The sequence below is a fragment of the Vulpes lagopus genome, chromosome 4 (genome assembly GCF_018345385.1).
Source record: "Vulpes lagopus strain Blue_001 chromosome 4, ASM1834538v1, whole genome shotgun sequence".
In the NCBI taxonomy this organism is placed as follows: domain Eukaryota; kingdom Metazoa; phylum Chordata; class Mammalia; order Carnivora; family Canidae; genus Vulpes; species Vulpes lagopus.
In genome coordinates this window covers 73808404-73831275 of record NC_054827.1, presented here as the reverse complement: position 1 = coordinate 73831275, position 22872 = coordinate 73808404, and the positions used below count along the sequence as shown (strand labels likewise).

Sequence of the window (22872 nt, the reverse complement as noted above, 5' to 3'; positions counted from 1 at the left end):
CGGTTTAGCAACTCTTTGGGCCCAGGGCATGATCCTGGAGTCCTGGGATTAAGACCCACATGAGGCTCCCTGCATGGAGCCTGCTTCTCCCTCTGCCTTTGTCTCTGCCTTACTCTCTCTCTCTGTGTGTGTCTCTCATGAATTAATAAATTAAAAAAAAATCTTAAAAAAAAAAAAGTTTCCAAGAAAAATAAACTGGAACTGCTACCTTATGTTACAAAACCCACCTTATGGAAACTGCCCAGAGGGACTCTTTAGAGGCATAGGAAGAATTAGCTAGGTAACAATAAAAATTAAGGCAATTATTAACTTCAAGAAAATGATATTCATAATATACTATGACATTTGGCTGAGAATATTTTCCTTTCATAATAATGCAAACACTAAATATAAATCTAACCCAAAATTATAATATTACTGTATTAAATATGGGAAAGGAGAAATTATCTAATGAGAAGCCAATAGATAGTGTCTAAATTCACCAAATCAATAAGTAGCACTACACATTTGCTACTTAGAATTCTGGAATTAAGTAAATGCCAGAAGAAACAGTAAATAGATTCTAAATTGGTTCCCTCTAGAAAAGGGGAAGAAGGAGTGAGGAGGTGTGGACCGGAAACAACGTTGTTGTCAACCCTCTAGTTCCATTGGACTTTCCAAACTATGCGCATGTGTTATTTTGAGAATTACTTTTTTAAAATCGATGATTTATCAGGTCTTAGCAAAGTGAAGTTCTGTGAAATTTAATTTCACGGGTAGAGTCTTGTTTTGTTATATGACAGCATTTCAACAAATTTGAGACAAATTATAGAATTATCTTGAGAAATATTAAACTGATATTGGCTAGAGGAATCATTGAATTACCGGTATTGCTCAGAGAGAGCTCCCTGGAAGAAGCAGATCATAAGCTGGGATGATGTATGTTACAAACCCTCTGAGGGGAGAATGTGAAAATTAAACCAGGAGTTTGATTTCCCAAGGCTATCGGTCTACCTCTTTTTTAAGTGTTCCTCCAAGAATGGCTATTTCTTCATCTCCCCAGAGCTTCCTTGGGCTCCTCTGGATGATACTGGCATAGGTATGAAAGGCATTTTTTTTCCTTAGGTTGATGGATTTATCATCAAAGTGGGAACATCTCCAAGTTCTCTGAAATGCACCATATACCCATTAGTCCAGCAATTCACAATATATTTACTGATATCTAGTCTGTGTCAGGCCCAGTGCCAGGCACCAGGGAGAGGCTAATAAAAATGACAAAGTTCTCTGGCCAAAGGACAACAGTTTGAGAATTAGGATTCCTCAAGGCCACCAAGAGGACTGGCATCTGCATCCACCGAACCGTCCTATCCAGAGCATCTTAAAGTGCCAAAGGCATCCTCCGCCTGGGAAAGTGAATCCCAGCAGATGCCCAGACCGGGAAGCGCAGGGAAGTGCAGGAAATCTACTTGCACGGTGATAATGTGGAGGGTGCATAAAACACACCTGACTGATGCTTCCAACAGGAAAACTAAAATTTGTTTGTGGGGAGACAGCGCTAAAATAAAAGAGACAGCATTTAATCTCAACCATTTCCTGTGACTTGGTTTTCTTTTTAAAAAATTGGCCGCCTTATCATTTTCTTAGTCACCTTTTTCTCTAGGCTTGTTGGGGGCGTTGTCTCTCCCAGCAACCTCCATCTGCTTGGAAAACAGAATCAAGAGAATGAAGAGCCATGATGACACATCCGTCAGTGGATGAAAATATTAGGAGAAAATCAATACATGTACTACCAGCGGCATAAAACCTAGTGATGCCCTCCCCAACCTAGTAACGCGGCGAGTTTCTACCTCGCTGAGAGCAGCTGGGAGCCACTGCTTCTGCTAACGAGGAGCATTTGAAAAGCCTGCAAATCACTGCTCCTAATTGCCGAGCCCTACGGTTATCTCAGTTATCTGACGGCAAATACCGATCGTCTCCAGGGCAGCCCGGCGGCTCAGCGTTTAGCGCGGCCTGCGGCCCCGGGCGTGATCCTGGAGACCCGGGATCGAGTCCCGCGTGGGGCTCCCTGCACGGAGCCTGCTTCTCCCTCAGCCTGGGTCCCTGCCTCTGTGTGTCTCTCATGAATAAATAAATAAAATCTTTAAAAAAAATTCATCTCTTGGGGTCCTCTTTGCCCCAAACGCTGTCGGGTGACTTGTGTTCCTGTTGTTCCCACGCTAGTATATGCAGATCCAACGACATCTCCGAATTCTTTTTTTTTTTTTTAATCAAAACTAGTGTTTGTGTCGTGTCCCCCCCCCCCCCCCGGCCATCCGGAATCCTGAGACCGCCGCGCCCGTGGGTGGGGACCCTGCTCTCCGGGAGGTCGCCCCGGCTAGCGCGCGCTGTTGCAAAGGCCGGGCCCAGCGACCTTGGGTCGGGCCGCGTGCGCCCCGAGACCCCCCACCGCCACCCCCACCCCCGGGGGAGGGGGGAGCCCGGGCGGGAGCCGCGGCAGGGGCTGGCGGGGAGGAGAGCCGCGGAGAAGGTGGGGAATCAGAGTCCCGCGTGTTCCTCGAGGGTGCAACCCCCGTTTGAGTGACAAATGACGAGGACGACCCGTAGGAACAACTTGAGCGCGAGTCTCCCCGGATCCGTCTCCGTCTGTGGGCGCGCCTCCGACTCACCTCGCCCCCACGCGGGCTTCCCGCGCCCCTGCCGGGACCAGCCTCCGGACCCCTTCCCCGCCGCGGGCCGCGGATGGAGCACCCCTTCGGCCCCTCCACCCTCCCGCCGGCGCCCAACGCCTCCGCACCCGGCTCCCCGGGCTGGGGCGCCAACCTCACGTCCGGACACGGGGCGCCGCCGCCCGGAGCGCCCGGCCGCCGCGTCCGCCTGGCGCTGCTGGGGGCCGTCGTGCTGGTGGCGGCGGCGGCCAACGCCGCGGTGCTGTGCCGCCTGCGCGGCGGGGGCGGGCCCGGGGCGGGCCCCAAGCGCCCGCGGATGGACCTCCTGCTGGCGCACCTGGCGGCCGCCGACCTGCTCGCGGCGGGGGGCGGCGCGCTGGCGCAGCTGGTCCGGGAGCTGCGGGCCGGGCCGCCGGGGGACCTGTCGGGCCGCCTCGCGCGCCTGCTGCGGGCGTCGGGCCGCGGCGCCTCGGCGCACCTCGTGGTGCTCGTGGCCCTGGAGCGCCAGCGCGCCGTGCGCCGCCCGCAGGCCCGGCCGCTGCCCGCGCGCGCCCTCGCCGCCCTGGGCTGGCTGCTGGCGCTGCTGCTGGCGCTGCCCGCCGCCCTGGTGGCGCCCCCGCCGCGCTGGCCCCGGCGGCTCTACGCGCTCTACGAGGCGGTGGCGGGCTTCGCGGCGCCGGCCGCCGTGCTGGGCGTGGCGTGCAGCCGCCTGCTGTGCGCCTGGCGGCGGCGCCTGCCCCGGGCCCCCGCGCCCCCCGCGCCCCCCGCGCCCCCCGCGCCCCCCGCGGCCCCCGCGCCCCCCGCGCTGCCCCGCGCGAAGCTGCAGAGTCTCAAGATGAGCCTGGCGCTGGCGCTGCTGTTCGTGGGCTGCGAGCTGCCCCACTGCGCCGCGGGGCTGGCGGCCGCGTGGGCGTCCGGGCGGGCGGGGGCCCGGGACGCCGAGGGCCCGGCGGCCGCGCTGCAGCTCGTGGCGGTGGCCCGGGGCGCCCTGGACCCCTTCGTCTACCTCCTCTTCCAGGCGGACGCGCGCCCGCGGCTGCGGCGGCTGCTGCGCGGGCGGCTGGGCGCCGTCTGCGGCTCGCGGGGCGCGGCGGAGGGCGCGGGGGAGCACCGGGCGCTGCACCGCCACCGCTGGCCGCGGCCCCACTACCACCACGCCAGGCGGGGGCCGCCGGAGCTGGGCTGCGCGCGCCCCCCCGCCGCCGCCGCCGCGGCCGCTGCCCTGCTCCTGCTCCTGCGACAGCGCCTTCTAGCCGCGCCCGGGCCTCCGCCGGGGCCTCTGGCGCCGCCACGCGGCCTCCGCGCAGCACGAGGCCGCCGGGGTCCCTGCAGGTCACCGCGCCCGGCGCTGGAGCCCAGGCTGCCCCCGTGCCACGCTCCCTGTCCTGCCGAGGATGACCTTTCCTACACTCTCCCCGTTCTCCCTCGCCCTCGCCCTCGCCCCCCCGCCCCCCAGCTTGGAGACGCGGGGACCCGGGCAGGAACACTCGAAGGCACCGACTTCTTTTGCGGCTCTGTCTCCCGCTCCCGTCGTGCTCTGCATAAGCTCGTGGGGTTTGGCTAAATTTGTCGAGCTTTCGTTACGTGCCGTGTTGCCGTCTGTTTTTACTTCTTTGGAATCGTGTTTAAAGCAAGTGTACCTTCGAGGCCAGAGGAGAATCTGCCGTCGCCTCGAGGAGGAGCGTCCCCACACTGGCCTCCCGGAGGGGCCTGCAAGTTGTACCGGCGATGCTGCTGTCGGAAATGCAGCCAGGCCGTCACTGCAGAGCCACAGAGTGTCTGTAAAATAAAAGCATTACCAACAGAGCAAGTAGTACTTCTTTTATTAAGAAAAAAGGGGGGGGAGGGGCAGCCCGGGTGGCTCAGCGGTTTAGCGCCACCTTCAGCCCAGGGCCTGATCCTGGAGACGCGGGGTCGAGTCCCACGTCGGGCTCCCTGCATGGAGCCTGTTTCTCCCTCTGCCTGTGTGTGTGTGTGTGTGTGTGTGTGTGTGTGTGTGTGTGTGTGTGTGTTGAACATGGTAATGTCAGCGTGGCCTTTATTTCCAGTCTTCAATAGGAAGTCCTTGTAGGAAGGACACATAAAAGCTTCCTTTAGCCCCTTTCAAATACGCACGGTTTCTGTAGGTGATTGTGTCTGTGCCCAAACCAGCTTCCTCGGCTAAGGTTCTGTGCTCAGGGAGCGTCTCCGACAGAGTCCCCAGCAAACTAGAAAAACCAAACAGCCAAGTGGTGCCTTTGGGCCAGGCTCACTGTCCCAGAGGAGCCTCCTGGAGATCTGCAGGAAGAAAGCTGAAGCCCCCCACAGTGTTGCATGTATATATTAAAAAAGAAAACCCTTTTAACAAACCGAAGGCAATGCCTATTGGTGTAGATTGCTGAGAAAAAAGTCAAGAAGCAGGTTTAACCAGTGACCTCCTCCTCTTCAGTGTCCTTGGTTCTAGAAAGAAGTGGTAACACTTATATCCACGTGTTTACCAGGGTCTTTCATCTGAGAATCTGCGAGCTTTGTGTGACAGTGCTTCCTGCTCATGCACAAATGCCAAACTAAGCTGGAGAAGGGGGAAATGTTTGCTAGAGTTCACTTGAAGAGCCAATGCTCTTTGAGGGCTTTGTTTACTTCACTGATGTATCCCAAACTCTTAAACAATGTACTATGCACTCAACACCTATTTGTTGAATGATTCATCATATGAGTCAGGCAAAGATAGACTAGATACAAGAGTTACAAAAATCTCCACTAAGCTTGATTTACCTTTTCCCAAAACTCTGTCAAAAATGTTATAGGTTTTCCTTCATTTTTTTAATCTTCCCCACCCTGCTTAGGATACTATGTGTATAATTCACGAAGAATAAGTCAGCCAAAGAGAGAACACAGCTGTCTTCATGACATTATTTTTGTTCACTAATAAACATTAATTCCTTATTTTGTGCTAAGCAATGTGTTAGGCATTGGAAATACTAAGATGAATAACACACATTTTTCCCTCAAAGACCTTATAATCATATGTAGGAGACTCTAACAGTTACCTGCACAGTATCACATATGCTTTAATAAGGGTTCAAGTCTGGGTGTCAGGTCACTGAAAAAGAAAATCTACAACCTCGGGAGACTGAAGTGGTTATCCCATGATGGTATGAAGGGCCAACTAATGGGAAGGGGGTAATGGGCAAAGGCAGGGATGAAGGCAGAAGCACAAAGAGACTCAAAATAGGACCTACTGTATTACTTTGAAGGCTCCCAACTGAGACAATTTAAGCCAGTTGAGTTGCTTGTTTCTGTTATCTGCAATTGAGAGCACCCTAACAGAACAATGAGTTTAAATTTATCTTCTCACATAACAAGGAGTCCAGTGGTAGGGCTGCTCCAAAGTTGGTTAGTTGAGTAGCTTCATAAGTTCATCATCAACGACCTAGATCCTTTTCATCTTTCTCTTTGGCCATCCTGAACTGGTGGACTTGACAATAAGGTCTGAAGCCCTGAGGTCACAAAATGGCTACTATAGTTCCAGGCATCACGTTCAAATATGACAATATCCAGAAAAGGAAGAATTTCTTTCTTTGTACAGAACTATATCATATACCCATATGTAGACCATTGCAAGAGCAATGGGGCCATCATGCTGGCTTAGATATGAGCTGATGATATGAACTGCACAGTTAAGAGGTGAAAAAAAATGAGACTTCCATTTTTTCTTTTAAGAAAAGAAGGGAAAGTGCTTATATGAGGACAAGACTAAACTTTTATACAACTGCCAAATTGTTAGATTGATTTCTAGGATCTATTAGAGATTTTCCTCTGTGCTGTCTAAAAATTATAAGAAAACTCCATCTGGGTCAAAAATACAGAGTATATATTTATGTAGTTATTTTGAAATTAAGCTGTATTATCCCAAGATTTGTGAAGATTTGGTTAATCTCAATTCATACTGAAATACTTTTATGGCTAAGGAACTTTCTCTAATCTTAACTAAATCTGAGCCTTGAATGTAGATCTAGGTGACTTGCTTCTCATCTTTAGAGTCATTTGTGAGTTAAGAAATTTGGAGCATCCCCTCAGAATGATCAGCATTGATCCCAGGAACCTGCATTGCTATAGACAGCTCAGAGATTCAGTTCTGTCTCCATCAAGGAACACCACAAAGTTATTTTACATTTAGACTCTTACTTGACTGGGACATACCGTTCAAACTTCACAGCAAAGGTATGTGAACAGTTGACCCTGAACTTGATCTCTTTTCTAGGTATCACCCAAATAGGATATGACTAGAGGAGACCAGACCATACTTGGAGTTTGGGAGGAATCAAATAACACACTCTTACCCACTGCACATTTTCCCTTGGAGTTAGATTTTCAGTAGGCTGCCACACACAGGCCTAGACTGCAGGACTCCAGGAGGCACTATTCACATAGATGGCAGTGTAAATGTCACCACCAGGACTTTAAAGCCTAAATACAAAGAATTCTATATAGTTTTTAAAAAATAATTGGCTGCATGGTAACAAACAGCTAAAATAAGTAAACATGACCTATTACATAATTTGAATCAGAGAGTATGTAGAAAACAGCCAAGAGTGTAACTAAAACCACAATTAGTGACTAGCTATAACTCATTTACTAAAAATAGAATAGTTGAGCTGATTTATGAAAGAGAAGATAGATTTTCTCTAAGCTTCCTAGGAAGCTTCTTGAGAAACACAAAAGAAAGAAAATTAAAGGAGTTTCCCTCCCATTCCTAAAAGGTTTTGACTTGATCAAAGAGAAGACATTATAATGAAAATGAATACATTAATTCTATTTATTAACTAATTAAACAGATGTTTTGCTGATTTGTGAGGCAGTATAATGAAAAGAGTGGTCTTTAGAGCTATGGATCTGGACTTGAATTTCATCGCTACCACTTAGTCACTGTGTGATTTTAGGCTGTTTGCTGAATCTTTCTGAGTCTTGATTTTCTTTTCCTAATTTTTTTTTTTAGGTCTTGATTTACTGTTCTTATCAGTAAATATGGGATTTTTATTATCTACTTCATAGGGTTGATATATGTAAAATACCTGATGGGAAGGGAGGGGAGTCCTGTCAACAGTCTCTTCAGAGTCATCCTAGTACTCAATATATGACTGTTACTATTTTCTAACACTGGGTTGTGAGGGATAAAATCCAGTTGAGTAATATTACATGAAGGGAAGCAAGGGATCTTGGGGAATCAACCTATAGAAGATTAATGCAGCAATGGTGGCACATAGTGATAAGGAAGTTAGACCTGGGATCCCTGGGTGGCGCAGCGGTTTGGCGCCTGCCTTTGGCCCAGGGCGCGATCCTGGAGACCCGGGATCGAATCCCACGTCGGGCTCCTGGTGCATGGAGCCTGCTTCTCCCTCTGCCTGTGTGTCTGCCTCTCTCTCTCTCTCTCTCTCTCTGTGACTATCATAAATAAATAAAAATTAAAAAAAAAAAAAGGAAGTTAGACCTTACAGAATGTATGCTTTGCACAGTAATTGTCGACTGCCTTCCTGGCATCCATTTCTCCTTTTCTACCAGGACTCCGATTCTTGCACCTAACGCCTCTAAGGACGAGCCAAGTGCTTTGAGGGAAGCTGAACCCTTTCCCACTCTAAGACTGGACCTTAATTAGTCTAAGCATATCAAAGTAATTTCGCTCCCCTTACCTCCATGGCCTGCTCAGGAGTGGTCATGTGATCCAGTTAAGATCAATGAGATGTGTTGCAGTGGAAGGAGAGTTGCTGGGGCTTCTAGGAAGGAGGAAGCTCTCTTCTGAGAGAGCCATAAGAGCCAGTATGCTCTCTCCATCTCTCCCTGAATGAAGGTAAACAGGTAGTGCTGCTGGCCTGCTGGAAGCCCACCACTGACCATCAGAGGTACCAGCCAGAAGATGAGTCCAACATTGTGGATATGGCAGAGAGGAGAGATGAAAAGAACTTAGGTCCCTAATGACCTCACTGAGCTGTCAGGTAAATACCAGAGGCATGCCTATTGGATGTCCTGTTAAATGAGATATATTTTCTTATTTTTTGAAGCAGTTGAGCTGGGTTTTCTGTTGTTTGTGGCAGCCAGAATCCTTTAATTGGAGGAGTTTGGCAAGAAAGAGTCTCATTTTAGCTTATTGCATGTTCTTCATCAAAGAAATAAGACCATTCCAAGTGTACTTTTATTTAGTTCATCAGCCAGTATATATTGAAGAACTTTATTGGACACTATGCTGAGCATAGTGGGGGCAAAGGGATAAAAATCAAATATGTAAATCTTGTATTTAAAAAATGTGTATCTTATGGAGAACTATCACTTTCGTGGTAAGGACTTTGTTGAGAAATCTCAGCCTACAATTATTAATGTTATGGGACATTATTTGCAAATTCTTACCATCGGTGATATGACTGATTCATTCATTCATTCATTTGTTCATTGAGTATTTATTAAAGATCCATCATGTGCAAAGTATATGTGAACTTTTATATATATAGATATATATCATTTATCATAGACATACATTCCACTTAAAATTTAGCTTTCGGATGGGAACTTAGGACCAACTATTACTGGTTGACCAAACCGGGAATTGACAACCACAAAATGGGTTGGCATAATTATATAATGGCTTCCAGTGAATCACTCTTCTCAATACCCACCCCTTGTGTAATCTTTTCCCACAGAATCTGGGCTTGATCATGGGACCTACATTGGCAGTGGATATCAGAAGTTTATTCACAAGCAGGGTCTTGAAAAGCATATACACATGGGGCTTGCCCCTGATGCCTAACATCACCATGGCATGAAGAAGCCAGCAATGAAAGATCATATGGAGAAGGAGGCCCAGCTACTTAGCCATCACAGCTGAGCGCAGTTCCCAACTTTCCCCCCGTGAAAGTGAGTGGGTGTCCGTCCATGCCCTGAATACCACGGACTAGTGTGCAGAGGCAGGGGCAGCCAGCTGGCCCTGCGTTGCTGTGCGTTTTGGTCCTGACCTGCTCCACGCTCCTGTTGCAAGCAGCACTCGCCGCTCCCCCGCCCTGTCCTCTGCGTCACTGCTGTACACTCACCACTCAGTGAATAAAGTTGTGTGCTTTATTCTATTCAAAAAAAAAAAAAAAATGCAGCTCCTCCAGCTAAATGCAGCCACAGGAGTGAGCCCACGCTAGACAAACAGAACTGCTGAGCTAACCCCCAGATCTGTAGAAATAAGAAATAACAGCAATTAAGTTTGGGTGTTAGTTTGTTTTGCAGCAATAGATAACTAAATCATGTCAGGGTAGTAAAATGGTATTGGATACAGTAAAAATGGAAGTCAAATGACCCAGATATCAGAACATATGGGTTTTAATCTTCCACGAAATGTCAAATTGGGATATTTAACTGCTTACCATGTAATCTGATGAGACTTCACACCAACCTGAAATGCAGACAACCCTAAGGGGAATATCAGGCTCAAGGGAAAGAGTTAACCCTTTTTCCATGTGGTGAAATCTATTACCAAACCCTGGCAGTTCTGGGTATCATTTTATTTAAGCAAGGTACTATTGTGTGTCTTACAAAATACCTGTAAGATAAATAATGAGAACCATAATAATGACAGCTAAAATTTATTAAATCATATTTATGAGCAGTACATAGCAAAACAAAGTTTATTGAGCAAGAGAAATTGAGCAATGGTACAAAGCTCCTGAAGAGGAAGGGGACCCAAGAAGGCTGCTCTAAATAATTTCTATGAAGCTTGACATTGTACAAGCACCAATTCAAATTAATCCTCACAACAACTAAAGTGAGAGGGCGGCCTGGGTGGCTCAGCGGTTTAAGCATCTGCCTTCAGCCCAGGGTGTGATCCTGGAGTCCCGGGATCAAGTCCCATGTCAGGCTCCTTGTAGGGAGCCTGCTTCTCCCTCTGCCTCTGTGTGTGTGTGTGTGTGTATCATGAATAAATAAATGCAATTTAAAAAAAAACTAAAGTGATATATCATAATCTCCATCTTATAGATAAGAAAACTGGAGCTAAGGATAACTTGCCCATGGTCAAACATCTAGTAAATAGCAGAGGTAAAGTTGTATGTGTGTGTTGGGGGGGGTGGGAGGGTCTTCATTGTTGTTGGTGTTTTGTCATGTGAACAAGTAACAGCCGAGAAGTTCAGCTAAGCCTAAGACACAGGTCTTGCTCTTTGTAAGATGTGTCTGTTAGAGCCCCAGCCTGGAAACACAAGTGTGAGGTAGGAGAGAACATGTTAGATAAAAAATGGCTACCTGAAGAATGAAATGTATTTTAGAAAAAAATAGAATCATATTACTATACACATCTTCCAAATCAGTGGACAATTTTTTCCAATTAACCATGAGTGGTATCATCTTCTACAAAGTCTTTAGCCATCTCTGCTGTGATCACGTCAATATGACTAACCTAAAGTTTCATCACTTTAGCCTCCAAACTATCCAAGAAAAGAACTAACTTGCTAGGAATGGAGGAGACTGCCAACTACTCACCAAAATCCATTTTCCCCTTTACTTATGTGGCTGCTCAGCCAGAGACTACATTTCCCAGCCTCCTTTGCATCTAGCTAGAGCCACTTAACTATGTTCTTAGCAATGGAATGTGAGCAAAAGACACATGTGGCTTCCAGGCGTGGGTCTTAAAATGTAGACCATGTGATCTTCCATGTGTTCTTTCCCCTTCCTATTGGCTGAAAAATGTAATGTGATAATCACACAATGTAACAATGATCAGATTTAGCCACACAGATGAGGACAACATCCTAGAGGGTGGGTGGCAGAACAAGACCATGAAAGGAATCTGGGTCCTTTCAGGATCTTGCAGGACATAGCCTACACTGGACAGAAGATTATGTAACAGGGAAATGAATTTCTGTTGTCTTTAAGCCACTGAGTTTTGGGAATATTGTTATTACAGCTAGCTTTTACTTCAATTTATATATTGAGGTTCTATTAGATTAGACTAAGGGATGGCTTTGCTTCCCATTTTTTGTTCCACAGAGCTTCCAGTATTTCCAGGGGAGTTTGGTGTGAATTTAAGTGGACCAAGTCTAGAATGTGAAACTCTTTAGAGGCTTGAGAAGGGACCCGGGGTCCAGGACGTCTGAACCAAATCATGCCTACGGGATGTCTTTTATTTGCCCCAAAGGACATCACTTAACCTTAGGAAACACTTTCCATTTTGAAAAAAATCTACAAATTGAGTATGTTGGAGAAGCCTGATGTCCATGATTATCAGCACAAAAGCAGGCATAAAAAATGGAGCAAGCTTTGTGGTTACCCACAATAACATCGATTATTCTCTTGCCTTCCTAAAAGAATCTTAATTTTGTTCAGGACTAACATGTTCTAACTATTGTTATGCAACAACCTATCCCAAATCTTGTGGTGTAAAATTACCACTATTTAATTATACTTACGGATTTTGTGGGTCAGGATTTGGGCTGGCTTATCTTTCTACTATGAGACCTGGGGCCTTACTGGGGGAAGACTCAAATAGCTGGAGTCTACAATCACCTGGGAGCTTCTTTACTCATATGTCTGCTCCCTTGACTGGAATATTCAAATGCTGAGCTCATCAGGAACTACTGACTAGAGTGCCTAATGATGGCCTTCCATGTGGCTTTGACTTTCTTACTGAATGGCAGCCTTAGAGCCTTCTCCTAAGGCAGCTCAAGTTTTCTTTTTTTTTTTCTTTTTTCTTTTTTTTCAGCTCAAGTTTTCAAGAGCAAGTGTTCTAGTGAGCGAAGGGGAAACCACATGGCTTTGTATGGCCTTGTCTCAGAAGTCACACAAATTCCTCTGTACTCTACTGGTTGAAGCAGTCAAAAACCTGCCCAGATTCAAAGACATAAACCCTACCTTCTAATGGAAGAAGTGTCAAAGAATTTGGTGTCATATTTCACAACTGCCACTCTACCTATCAAGGAAGATAACCCTCCTCCAGCTCTGGGATATATCTAAGTCAACCATGGTCAATCCATTCTGCCTGAGGGTCGATTGGTTCTGGACAACGAAACTAGAGGCTTCTGGCAAAGGTTTCCTAACCTTAAATAGGAGATATTAGTAGAGGCAGTTCTTTCTCTTCTTCCAGATGGTGTAGGTTATAGATGTGACCTAAAGCTTTCACAGCCATCTTAAAACCCAAAGAGGGGAGATCACCTTAAGAGAAAGCCAGCATCATACAGCTCAGAGTGGAAGTAAAACCCCAAGTCTTTGATTATGTAGTTCAGTAGCTGAATTAACCAAAATTTGAGCTGTCCAACCTCAGATTGTCTTATGTGAAATAGTAAATTTCCTCATTGTTTAGACGTGCTGTCTTCTCTAAAGTCATCCAAGTGGATATAAGGAATTAGTATTTGTCAAGGTTTTCCAGAGAAACAGAAACAACAGTGTGTGGGTATACATATATATTTATTATAAGGAATTGGCTCAAGCAATTAGAGAGGCTGAGAAGTCCCACCGTTTGCAATCTATGAGCTGGAGACCCAGAAATGCTGGTGGCGTAGTTCCAGTTAGAGAGCAGGAAAGCTATGTTCCAGCACAGTCAGACAGAGTGAATTTTCCCTTTATCCAGCTTTGGGTTCTATTGTTCTTTTGTTCTATGAAGCCCTCAATGGATTAGACGATGCCCAGCCATATGGGGGAAAGCAATTTGCATTAGTCAGTCTACCAATTCAAATGCTAATCTCATCCAGAAACACCTTACAGACACACCCCAATATAATGTTTAACCAAATATCTCGGCATTCCTTGGCCTAGTTAAGTGGATACCTCAATTAGCCATCACAAGAAACTATGGGTTTCTTTAAAACTTCATCCCAGATAGGGGGATTTTCTCTCTCTTCCTGAATGTGCTCTAAGCAATCTATCATTTTGCCTAATTCTTTTAAGTACAGAAGGATACAGCTGATTGAAAATTTAGACTGGATCATCATCCAGAAGGTTATACTAAAACAAATTATGTGGATAACGCAATCGCAAACATTTAAGAACCACTCCACAAGCTGTGAACTTCATCCCTCTGGCCAATGAAGTCACACCACTGTGTTATAGGAGTATTAGAACTGCTGCATTGTAAATAAGGCAGCAAACATGTAGCAAACATTTCCTCAGCTAGCTGGTTGGAGTTTTTTAAGGGCCTTCTGAATTTTTAAAAAGGATTTATATTCTTCACTGAGCATTTATCATTATTGCATATTTTTTTAAATGTAGCCATTGAAAGCCTGACCTAGGCCAACATGTTCCAGAGTATACTTTGTGAAGTAACAGATGCTTCCATATTAATATATCATAAAGGGAAAAAAAAAAGAGTTTCAAAGTTAACTGTTTAGAACACTAGGTTAAATAGGTCTCTCTTTTTAGTTTTTTATTATGAAATACACAGAAAAGTTGAAGAATAATACAAAAGAACACCCACATATTCACCATTGAGATTCCACAATTGTTAACATTTTGCCATCTTTGCTTTTACATATCTATATATATTTTGTTGTTTTCGAATAACTTGGAAATTAGTTGCCAACACCATATCATTACATTTCATCTCTGAACACTAAGACATTCTTGCATAACCACAAGAGCATTACCACACTTAAGTTAACAATTCCTTAAGATTACCTAATACTCACCATATTCAAGTTATCCCTTTTGTCCTCAACATAACTTGAATAGATTTTTTTTTTCCGTTTGAACCTAAATCTAATTACAGTGTACACTCTGGCTTGTTATGTGTCTTTAGTTTCTTCTATTGTAAAACAACCTCCCTGACCTTTATTTATTTATTTATTTTTAGATTTTATTTATTTATTCATGAGAATACACAGAGAAGAGAGAGAGGCAGAGACATAGGTAGAGGGAGAGGGAGAAGCAGGCTCCATGCAGGGAGCCCAACATGGAAGACATGGGACTCCATCCCGGGTGGATCCTGGGTCTCCAGGATCATGCCCTGGGCTGAAGGCAATGCTAAACCGCTGAGCCATCCAGGGATCCCCCACCACCCAGTTTATTTAAAGCAGTACCTCTCAGAACCTTCAATAATGCTAAGTACAAAACAATGCTCCAAGTGAACACCTTTTAGGAACCTCTGCCTTCTTCGAAATAAAACTTCTTTGGGAATTGTCCCCACTTCCAACACACACACACACACACACACACACACACACACACAGGGCTTCCAGCAGTCACATATGGACTTTGTAGCCTGATCTCTAGGGCTAGTCCATCAGAACCATGTCCTGAAGACTAATGCAGATTTAAGGGAAAAGAAGACTAGAATAATTAGGATAAAATACTCAGGATAAGATACTTTTATGTGAGTTCAAAAGTGATACCAAGGGGATCCTTGGGTGGCTCAGTGGTTTAGCACCTGCCTTCAGCCCAGGGTGTGATCCTGGAGTCCCAGGATCGAGTCCCACATTGGGCTCTCTGCATGGAGCCTGCTTCTCCCTCTGCTTCTCCCTCTGCCTGTGTCTCTGCCTCTCTCTCTCTCTCTCATGAATAAATAAACAAAATCTTAAAAAAAAAAAGTGATACCAAAAGTAGGATATTGATAATGCCTATACTTCGAAGGAATAGGCAGTAGAAATACGGTGAGTTAGGGTCATGGAAAAGGACGACCAAGATGACACATACTAAGATAGAGCCAGCTTGGACAATCCCAGAGCAAGCATGATCTTAGATGTTGATATGATGGAAGGTTATCTTCTCTTGGGGATTATCCAAGTAAAGGAAAATTTGTTTTTGCATAAAGCCTTTTCTGGGAAGATCCAGAGGGAAAATGTCTAGGCTAGAAAGCAAGGAGAAAGTAAAAGGAGGGAAAGAAGGCACTCAATTTGGCAAACAGTGCACACACCAGATAAAGAGACCAACCTAAGAAGCAAATTAACCCATCAGAAACTCATCCAAGCCTTTCTAGAAGGAACAGGGGCACAGTGGAAGGGACTAAAGCATTGAAGATACATTCGGCCATATGCAGGCAAAACCTGGAACATTTCAGAGTTGAGGTAAGGCAATGGTTTTGAAGAGCATGTGGCAGAGGTGTTCTTCCTCCCAAGACCTCAGGAAACTAGATTCAGAAGCATTAATAGCATTGTCAGAACTGTGCCATAAGTTGATACCCCAGGTGGAGCAAAGGTGAATAATACTAGGGAATCATCCTTGGCACCATTCTGCATGAGCCTCATCAATTCTATAACAAGATGGAGAGAAGTCAGACACTATGTCAAGACTTCAAGTGCTGCTCTCAAGAGATGTGGAGACCCTGACACTAGACAGATCCACCTTTAATGCTGCACACTCATGCCAGAAAACACTGGGCTCAGCAGAGTGTTAGATAGCACCACACAGCCTTAACCCCTGGCCTCATGTGAAGGGATTTCAATTGGACCAGCATTCCTGGACTCTCTCCACTGTTGGAGCTATGGGGGCCAAATTAAAAACAAACAATAACAATCAGAACCCAAACATCCTCCCTTTTGGGGATCTAAACCAAATTCTAGGGAGAAACCGAGGTTCAGAGATTAAATTCTCTTATAGGGTAAAGCCGAAAGATAACAAAATCCAAAGAACCATAGTTCAAAAATCAAAATTTCCTATCTTATATGAAATAATTAAAGACCTCCTTGAGTGCCAATTCCACGTAGCCTCTGCTGGAGAGTTCCCTGAAGCATGGGGGATTTGTGGATCCTTCCTTTGGCAGTGGAAGCTGCAGACTGCTCTCCCTGAAATGGGGTATTCCTTTAGGACCTCTGAGGTTCTATTTGTTCAATTCCCATCTTATGATGAGCCTCACTCTTTCAAAGAGTTCAAAGTCTTAACAGGAAGCAGAACCTTATTGCAGTTCCTCACCCCCTACTCCTAGAACAAAGGTCAAGCAAAACGGTACTCTGACAACCCAGTACTTGATGTCACCAAAGACTCTCTGGAATAGGCTCAGGATATGAGATAAGAAACACGCTTGGTGGGATGCCTGGGTAACTCAGCAATTAAGCACCTCCCTTCAGCCTAGGGCATGATCCTGGGGTCCCGGGATTGAGTCCCACATCGGGCTTCCTGCATGGACCCTGCTTCTCCCTCTGCCTGTGTCTCTGCTTCTCTCTGTGTGTGTCTCTCATGAATAAATAAATAAAATCTTAAAAAAAAAAAAAAAAAAAGAAAGAAACACGCTTGGTCTTGGCTTCCCCAGGGTGGATGCCAGTTAGTAGATGTAGGTTGTCCAAACCTATAACCTGTGAAGTAAACTGGGAGAAATCTGCTCATAAAAGATTAATTTAGCATCACGTTAACAACTCTGCGATGGGGAGAAGATCTATCCATGCATTTACCTGACACAGAGGCAACTGAAACTGCTTTCTTACAAGATCAAAAGTTTGTAAAGGTGGAGGCCCCTGCATTTCCAGGTGTCTTTCTCTTCTTACAGATCAAAAATCTCTTCATTGTCATTTCCATTCTGAGTTCTCCTACTTAATTGAGCAGGGCCTCTATGCCATGCCATGGAGCTCTCTTGGAGCATATATTTTCAGCCCTGTGCCTCGGTGACTATTTGCCGTGACTTTGGCTAAGCAATCAGCCTCTAGGTACACTTTCCCCAGCGCCATCTGGACTCAAAGAGACGGTGTGGAGTGACTTTGAGCATGTGACATCTACACGAATCCAAGGCTAGTCCTGCCATGCTTCCCCTTCTGGACCAGAATGCAGATGGAATTTGGAGCAGCCCAGGCAGTGCTGCCTACCCACGCTGTCATTGGACAATTTCCAGTTAGATACTCACTAGCGCTCTGTAGCGGGCACAGAGCTCAGCCGCCTTGCAGTTTAGATGCAGCTCAGGGTAGATCCAGGTTTCAGTGGGCGGGAGGGGGAGGCTCTCTTTAAGAAAAAGAATACAGAATAATAAGTTTTTTAAAAAATTAGATATGAAAGTGAATATTCAGAATGGGCAAATAATCATGAAAAATACAAATATTAAAAACCAAACATGAGAGCAAACCATTTACTAATTGCTAGACACACCACTATCACACTTTTTGCCTATAGCTTTTGTCTCCCTACTCTTTACTCATTCCTTCACATAATAACCATTTACAAATATCTTACATACAGAGAATAGAAAGATAACTGGATCTTTCCTAAAGCATAATCTTTTTTTAATCAAAAGAAAGCATAAAACAAATACTAGTCTTAGTGTAGGTTTGTGTACTTATAGACACAGGAATTATGATAAATTCTGTTTCATATTTCCATCAAGAAAGATACATGAATTTATAGTTTTTAGGCTGTCTTATTGAGCATATCCCACGTGTACTGTTTATGAGAATAGAATCCTGTGTTTACATTTTTACCAAAAGTCTAATGATAAGATAGGATTTTCCATAGAATAGTTTCTGGCTCTATCTGTTCAAATCTTATTTCTCTTCCAAGACTTTCATATTCCCTGCTGCAGACACCACAGCCGTTACATTTTGGTAGAACACTGGCCTGCACGCGAGCTTATAAGAAGAGCTAACACTGGGATTATTTTTAGAGGCCATTTTTACACTGGGAAGGCCAGCAAAACCTTTACTATGCACCACAATTGACTGCCAACCATATAAATATATCCCATCAAACACACACTAAATGCATTTCCAACTCAAACTGCCTCCTAGCCAAATCCCAAAAATGCCTGTGCGATGGAAGGAAGAGACAATGGCCTTCATCCCTGAAGTTAGATCATCCTACTTTTGCACATTTTTTACAATATTTATGACAACTATTCCGTTCTCTCTTCTCTTTTCTTCACAAACAATTCAGTCCTAAACCAGTAGGGAAGACAGAGCAGGGTGGACACCTATGCTGGCTATGGGGTTGGGGGAACATACAGTGGCTTAGAGAGGAGTGACAGCCAGTGGGGTGGATGGCCACATGGTAGTGTAGTGAGTTTGGTTCAAGTTGAGTGAGAAGGGAATAGAAGTGCAGCCCTGCCAGGGCTCAGAATCCAATCTACGTGAAATTCCTGCCAAAGATTCATAATCTGAATCCCCTAAGGACATGTCAGACAAACTGCAGTTGGGGGACATTCTATAAAATACATAGCCTATGACCTTTAAAAATGTGAATGTCATGAAGGTTAGTGAAAGCCTGAGAAACTGTCCCAGACAAGGAAGCCAAACAGATATGACAACTAAATTATTCTGAACTGGATTTGAAGATTAAATGTCAATGTTAACTTCCTGATTTTGACAGCTGAATTGTGGTTATGTAGAATGTTCTTATTTGCAGGAAATTTATATACTAGAGCTTTAGGGGCTGATGTGGCATCAGACTGGCAACATACTTTTAAATGGCTGTTGGGGTAGAGTTCTCTGTACTACTTTTCTATAATTTTGTGTGCTTCCAGATTATATTAAAAGGATATAAAGGATGACTGTGGGAATACATTACTAGAGTTGCTCAGGACCTTGGAAAGGGCTCAAACATGTGAGGGGACCTGAGCTTATGTTTCATTAACTTCACTATCTCTAACTGCAGTAAACATTATTCTACGTATGTACCCAAAGGCATTTTTTCCTGTAATTTAATCCTGGCCTTAGCTATGTCTTTCTTTTCTTTTGTTTTTATTTAAGTTCGATTTGCCAACATATAACACCCAGTGCTCATCCCATCAAGTGCCCTCCTCAGTGCCCATCACCCAGTCAACCCTCCACCCACCTCCCCTTTTGCAACCTTTTATTTGTTTCCCAGAGTTAGGAGTCTCTCATGTTTTGTCTCTCTCTCAAATATTTCCCACTCAGTTCCCCTCCTTTCCCTTATAATCCCTTTCACTATTTCTTATATTCTTAGTATGAGTGAAACCATATGATGATTGTCCTTCTCCGATTGACTTATTTCACTCAGCATAATACCCTCCACAGTTCCATCCATGCTGAAGCAAATGGTGGGTATTCGTCCTTTCTGATGGCTGAGTAATACTCCGTTGTATACATAGACCACACCTTCTTTATCCATTCAACTGTCGATGGACACCGAGGCTCCTTCCAGTTTGGTTATTGTGGACATGGCTGCTATAAACATCGGGGTTCAGGTGTCTCGGCGTTTCACTGCATCTGTATCTTTGGGGTAAATCTCCAGCAGTGCAATTGCTGGGTCGTAGGACCCGGTTCTACCAACAATGCAAGAGGGTTCCCTTTCTCCACATCCTCTCCAACATCTGTTGTTTCCTGTCTTGTTAATTTTTGCCATTCTCTCTGGTGTGAGGTGGTATCTCATTGTGGCTTGGATTTGTATTTCCCTGATGGCAAGTGGTGCAGAGCATTCATGAACAGAAATATCACCAAAGAAGACACACATGACCAACAAGCACATGAGAAAATGCTATGCCTGCTTTCTGACGTCTTTTTGGCCTTCCTACCTTTGCTGAGACCGAATGTGGTAGAATGACTATGTTCTCAACATGCTTTAAGGTCAAGGAGCAGCAACCTGCACCCTGCGACCCTCCCCCTCTCACCTAAGGCTCTTTGCTGGGCCCACATAGCTCTGTGCCTATTTACTTAGCCTGGCTTAGTACTAATGGCCAGTGTTTTGCTTGAGGCTCACTACAGACAACCTGGTGTTCACTGATCACACTCTCTTCTCCACTGCCTACTTACAGCCAGCATGTGTATTATTTGCTTACCGCCCAGGACTGGGAGTTCCATTTGGAAGATAAAATTCAAAGTGAGTTAGCAAGAAATCTTAAAATCTCTGACCTTTACTCTCTTGTTTTGTATGCTCAGCCACTCCTTTCTCCTTTCTACAAAACTGTCTGTCTAAAGAGAGTATAATCTAGTTTATAAAAAAAAATCTGGTTCATCCTCTCAAGATGGGACAGCTCTAAGGTAGAGGGCAGCAATTTGGGCATATACATTTAATTCTGGAGATATTAGCAAATCCATTTGGCTGCACTTTTAAGCTACTCCAATCCAGTATTTTGTTATTAAATAAAGTTTACACTTCGGTCTCTTACTATCTCTTTCAGTTGGTTCCAAACTCAGGCAGGGGGGAAAAAGGTTTTGTTTTTTTTTGTTTTTGTTTTTGTTTTTATTGGGTCCTCTAAAGTCCAATACAAATAAAAGATGATGGCATCTTCCAGAGCGGTGACAACACATAAAGAAAAGCAGCACCATCATTTGAAATATATTTTAGGATGTAGAACTGACATGGCCCAGTCCTGGATGAAATATGGGGGGGATACCATGAGGGCCCCTAGGACCGTATTATGTTTGGGAATTCACTAGAATGACTCATGGAATTCATCAGATAGTTCTTCTCATGCTAAAATTATTATAATGATATTATAAGAATACACAGCTAGATTATAAGAGAAAAAGGACACGGGGAAAAATGGAGGAATTCAGGTGCAGGCTTCCTTATGTTCTCTCCCTCTCTGGAGGCATAACACAAAGCTGATTCTTTTGCCAGTAATAAAAATACAGAAAAGGAGCGTGCAACATTTTTGCCCAGGGAAGCTCGTTAAAGATTCAGCACCCAAAGTGTTTTATTGGGGTCCAGCCATGTAGGCAGCTCTGCCTAGCATGTACCAAAGTTCCAGACTCCCAGAAGGAAAGCAGGTCATGGTCAGCATCAACCACGTTGTTTGTATGAACAGTTTATTTTTTAAAAAGATTTTATTTATTTATTCATGAGAGACAGAGAGAGAGAGAGGCAGAGACACAGGCAGAGGGAAAAGCAGACTCCATGCAGGGAGCCCGACACGGGACTCGATCCCAGGTCTCCAGGATCATGCCCTGGGCTGAAGGCAGCGCTAAACTGCTGGGCCACCCAGGCTGCCTTTTTTTTTTTTTTTTTTTTAAAGATTTTATTTATGTATGGACAGTTTAGTCACAGTGAGACATCCTTATTATTTAGGGAAAATCTTTTATCAATATAGGGAGCTATTTGCCAGCCAAATTCACAGACACCAGCCAGGAGCCAGCCTTACAAGCAGAGCTTTCCAAGGATAGCAGTCTTAGGTCAGTTATGCCAATTCTTTTCCACACTGGAGGAGTGAGAAAAGGGGAGATGTGAGTATGGCATCTAGGTTTCTACCTTAAGCATGTAGATGAACAGGGCTGTCACTTATAGAGATAGACGGAACAAAGGAAGTACAGGTTTACAGGAGAAAATTAATATTTCAATCTTGAACACATAAAACTGAAGATAGCAAAGAGATATCAGGTTAAGTTATTCTTTATTATAATCATAAACAACCTTAGAACTTTGCTGGCTTAACACAACAACTGTTTATTTCTCACTTCAGTTACATATCTTTCATGGCCTCCTGGAAGGTAGTGACTGGGGGTTGGTGGGTGGTCTCTGTTCCACATGGTCACTCAGGGACCCAGGCTAGTAGAGGTCCACAATCTAGGATGTCTGTGCTCATGACCAAAAATAAAAAAATAAAAAAGAGAGAGGGAGACCAGGGAGGTGGAATAGGAGCTCTTCTATGCTTCAATCTAAGAGTGACACACTGCATATTCACTCACTGCCCATTGGCCAAAAGTAGTCACATAGCCTCACCAATTGTAAATAGGGTGGGAAATGTGGGATAGTAGGGACGTTTGGTGAACACTACTGTTTCTCTCATGGTATCTAAGTAAGAATGTCACACGGGTAATCCACAACAAATGAATACTGTGGAGACTTTCAGATAGGAGTCATAAGAAGATAGTTTGTATTTAAAGCCACCCTCACTTTCTCATTATCTGAATCCCAATAGCCTAATAAGGGCAATGTGATCGCCCTTTTCTTGTTTAAAAGAATAGGAAATCCAGAGTGGTTGATACTCTTCAAACCTCACTGTAGTGAAACTATCAGCACACCAACATCTTCATTAGCTCACAAAACAGATTATTGTTTAGAATTGAAGGCAGGTTTTGAACTTCTCTAAGAGGAAGGGCTTGGTTCCAAAAACGCCTGCCTAGAAACAGCCTGATGCTCAGAGCACAGGAGAGAGGCTCACAAAGGTGAGAAGGGACATTTAAAACTATTTTTAGACAAAGGCACTGAAGAGCAAGTTCACAGAAGAAAAGTTATTTTCCACAGTAGGTAAGAAAATGCACGCCAGGGCTACCACTAGGTGTCAACAGTAGGAAAGAAAAGACAAAAGAACAACTGGAGTAAGGTTCTATAGGAAGATGTAGATTGGTTCCAAGGAGAGAGAAGATAGAAAGTGTCCCCCCATTCCCAGTAGTTTTCCAGGCATTCCATATTATTACAT

At 44.6% G+C, this 22872-nt stretch overlaps 2 protein-coding genes across 5 annotated transcripts in view; one reads left to right on the top strand and one right to left on the bottom strand.

Annotated features, from left to right (window-relative positions):
* Nucleotides 1–1353: 1353 nt before the first annotated feature.
* SPATA9 (spermatogenesis associated 9) overlaps nucleotides 1354–22872 on the bottom strand; it is a 107656-nt gene continuing 86137 nt past the window's right edge. For 2 of the 4 annotated variants that reach the window (XM_041753298.1, XM_041753296.1), the window contains exon 9: nucleotides 13066–17504. In XM_041753298.1, coding sequence (XP_041609232.1) covers nucleotides 17480–17504 — 25 coding nt within the window. In that variant the 3' untranslated portion in view covers nucleotides 13066–17479. Of the gene's footprint in view, nucleotides 1677–4285; nucleotides 4425–13065; nucleotides 17505–22872 lie in introns of those variants that run through there. The other 2 variants (XR_005987444.1, XR_005987445.1) reach the window with 2 other exon arrangements.
* GPR150 (G protein-coupled receptor 150) lies at nucleotides 2577–4451 on the top strand. Its single transcript, XM_041753295.1, is given in 2 exon segments — nucleotides 2577–3837; nucleotides 3839–4451. Coding segments are annotated over 2 exon segments (1179 nt in total). The 5' UTR covers nucleotides 2577–2718; the 3' UTR covers nucleotides 3899–4451.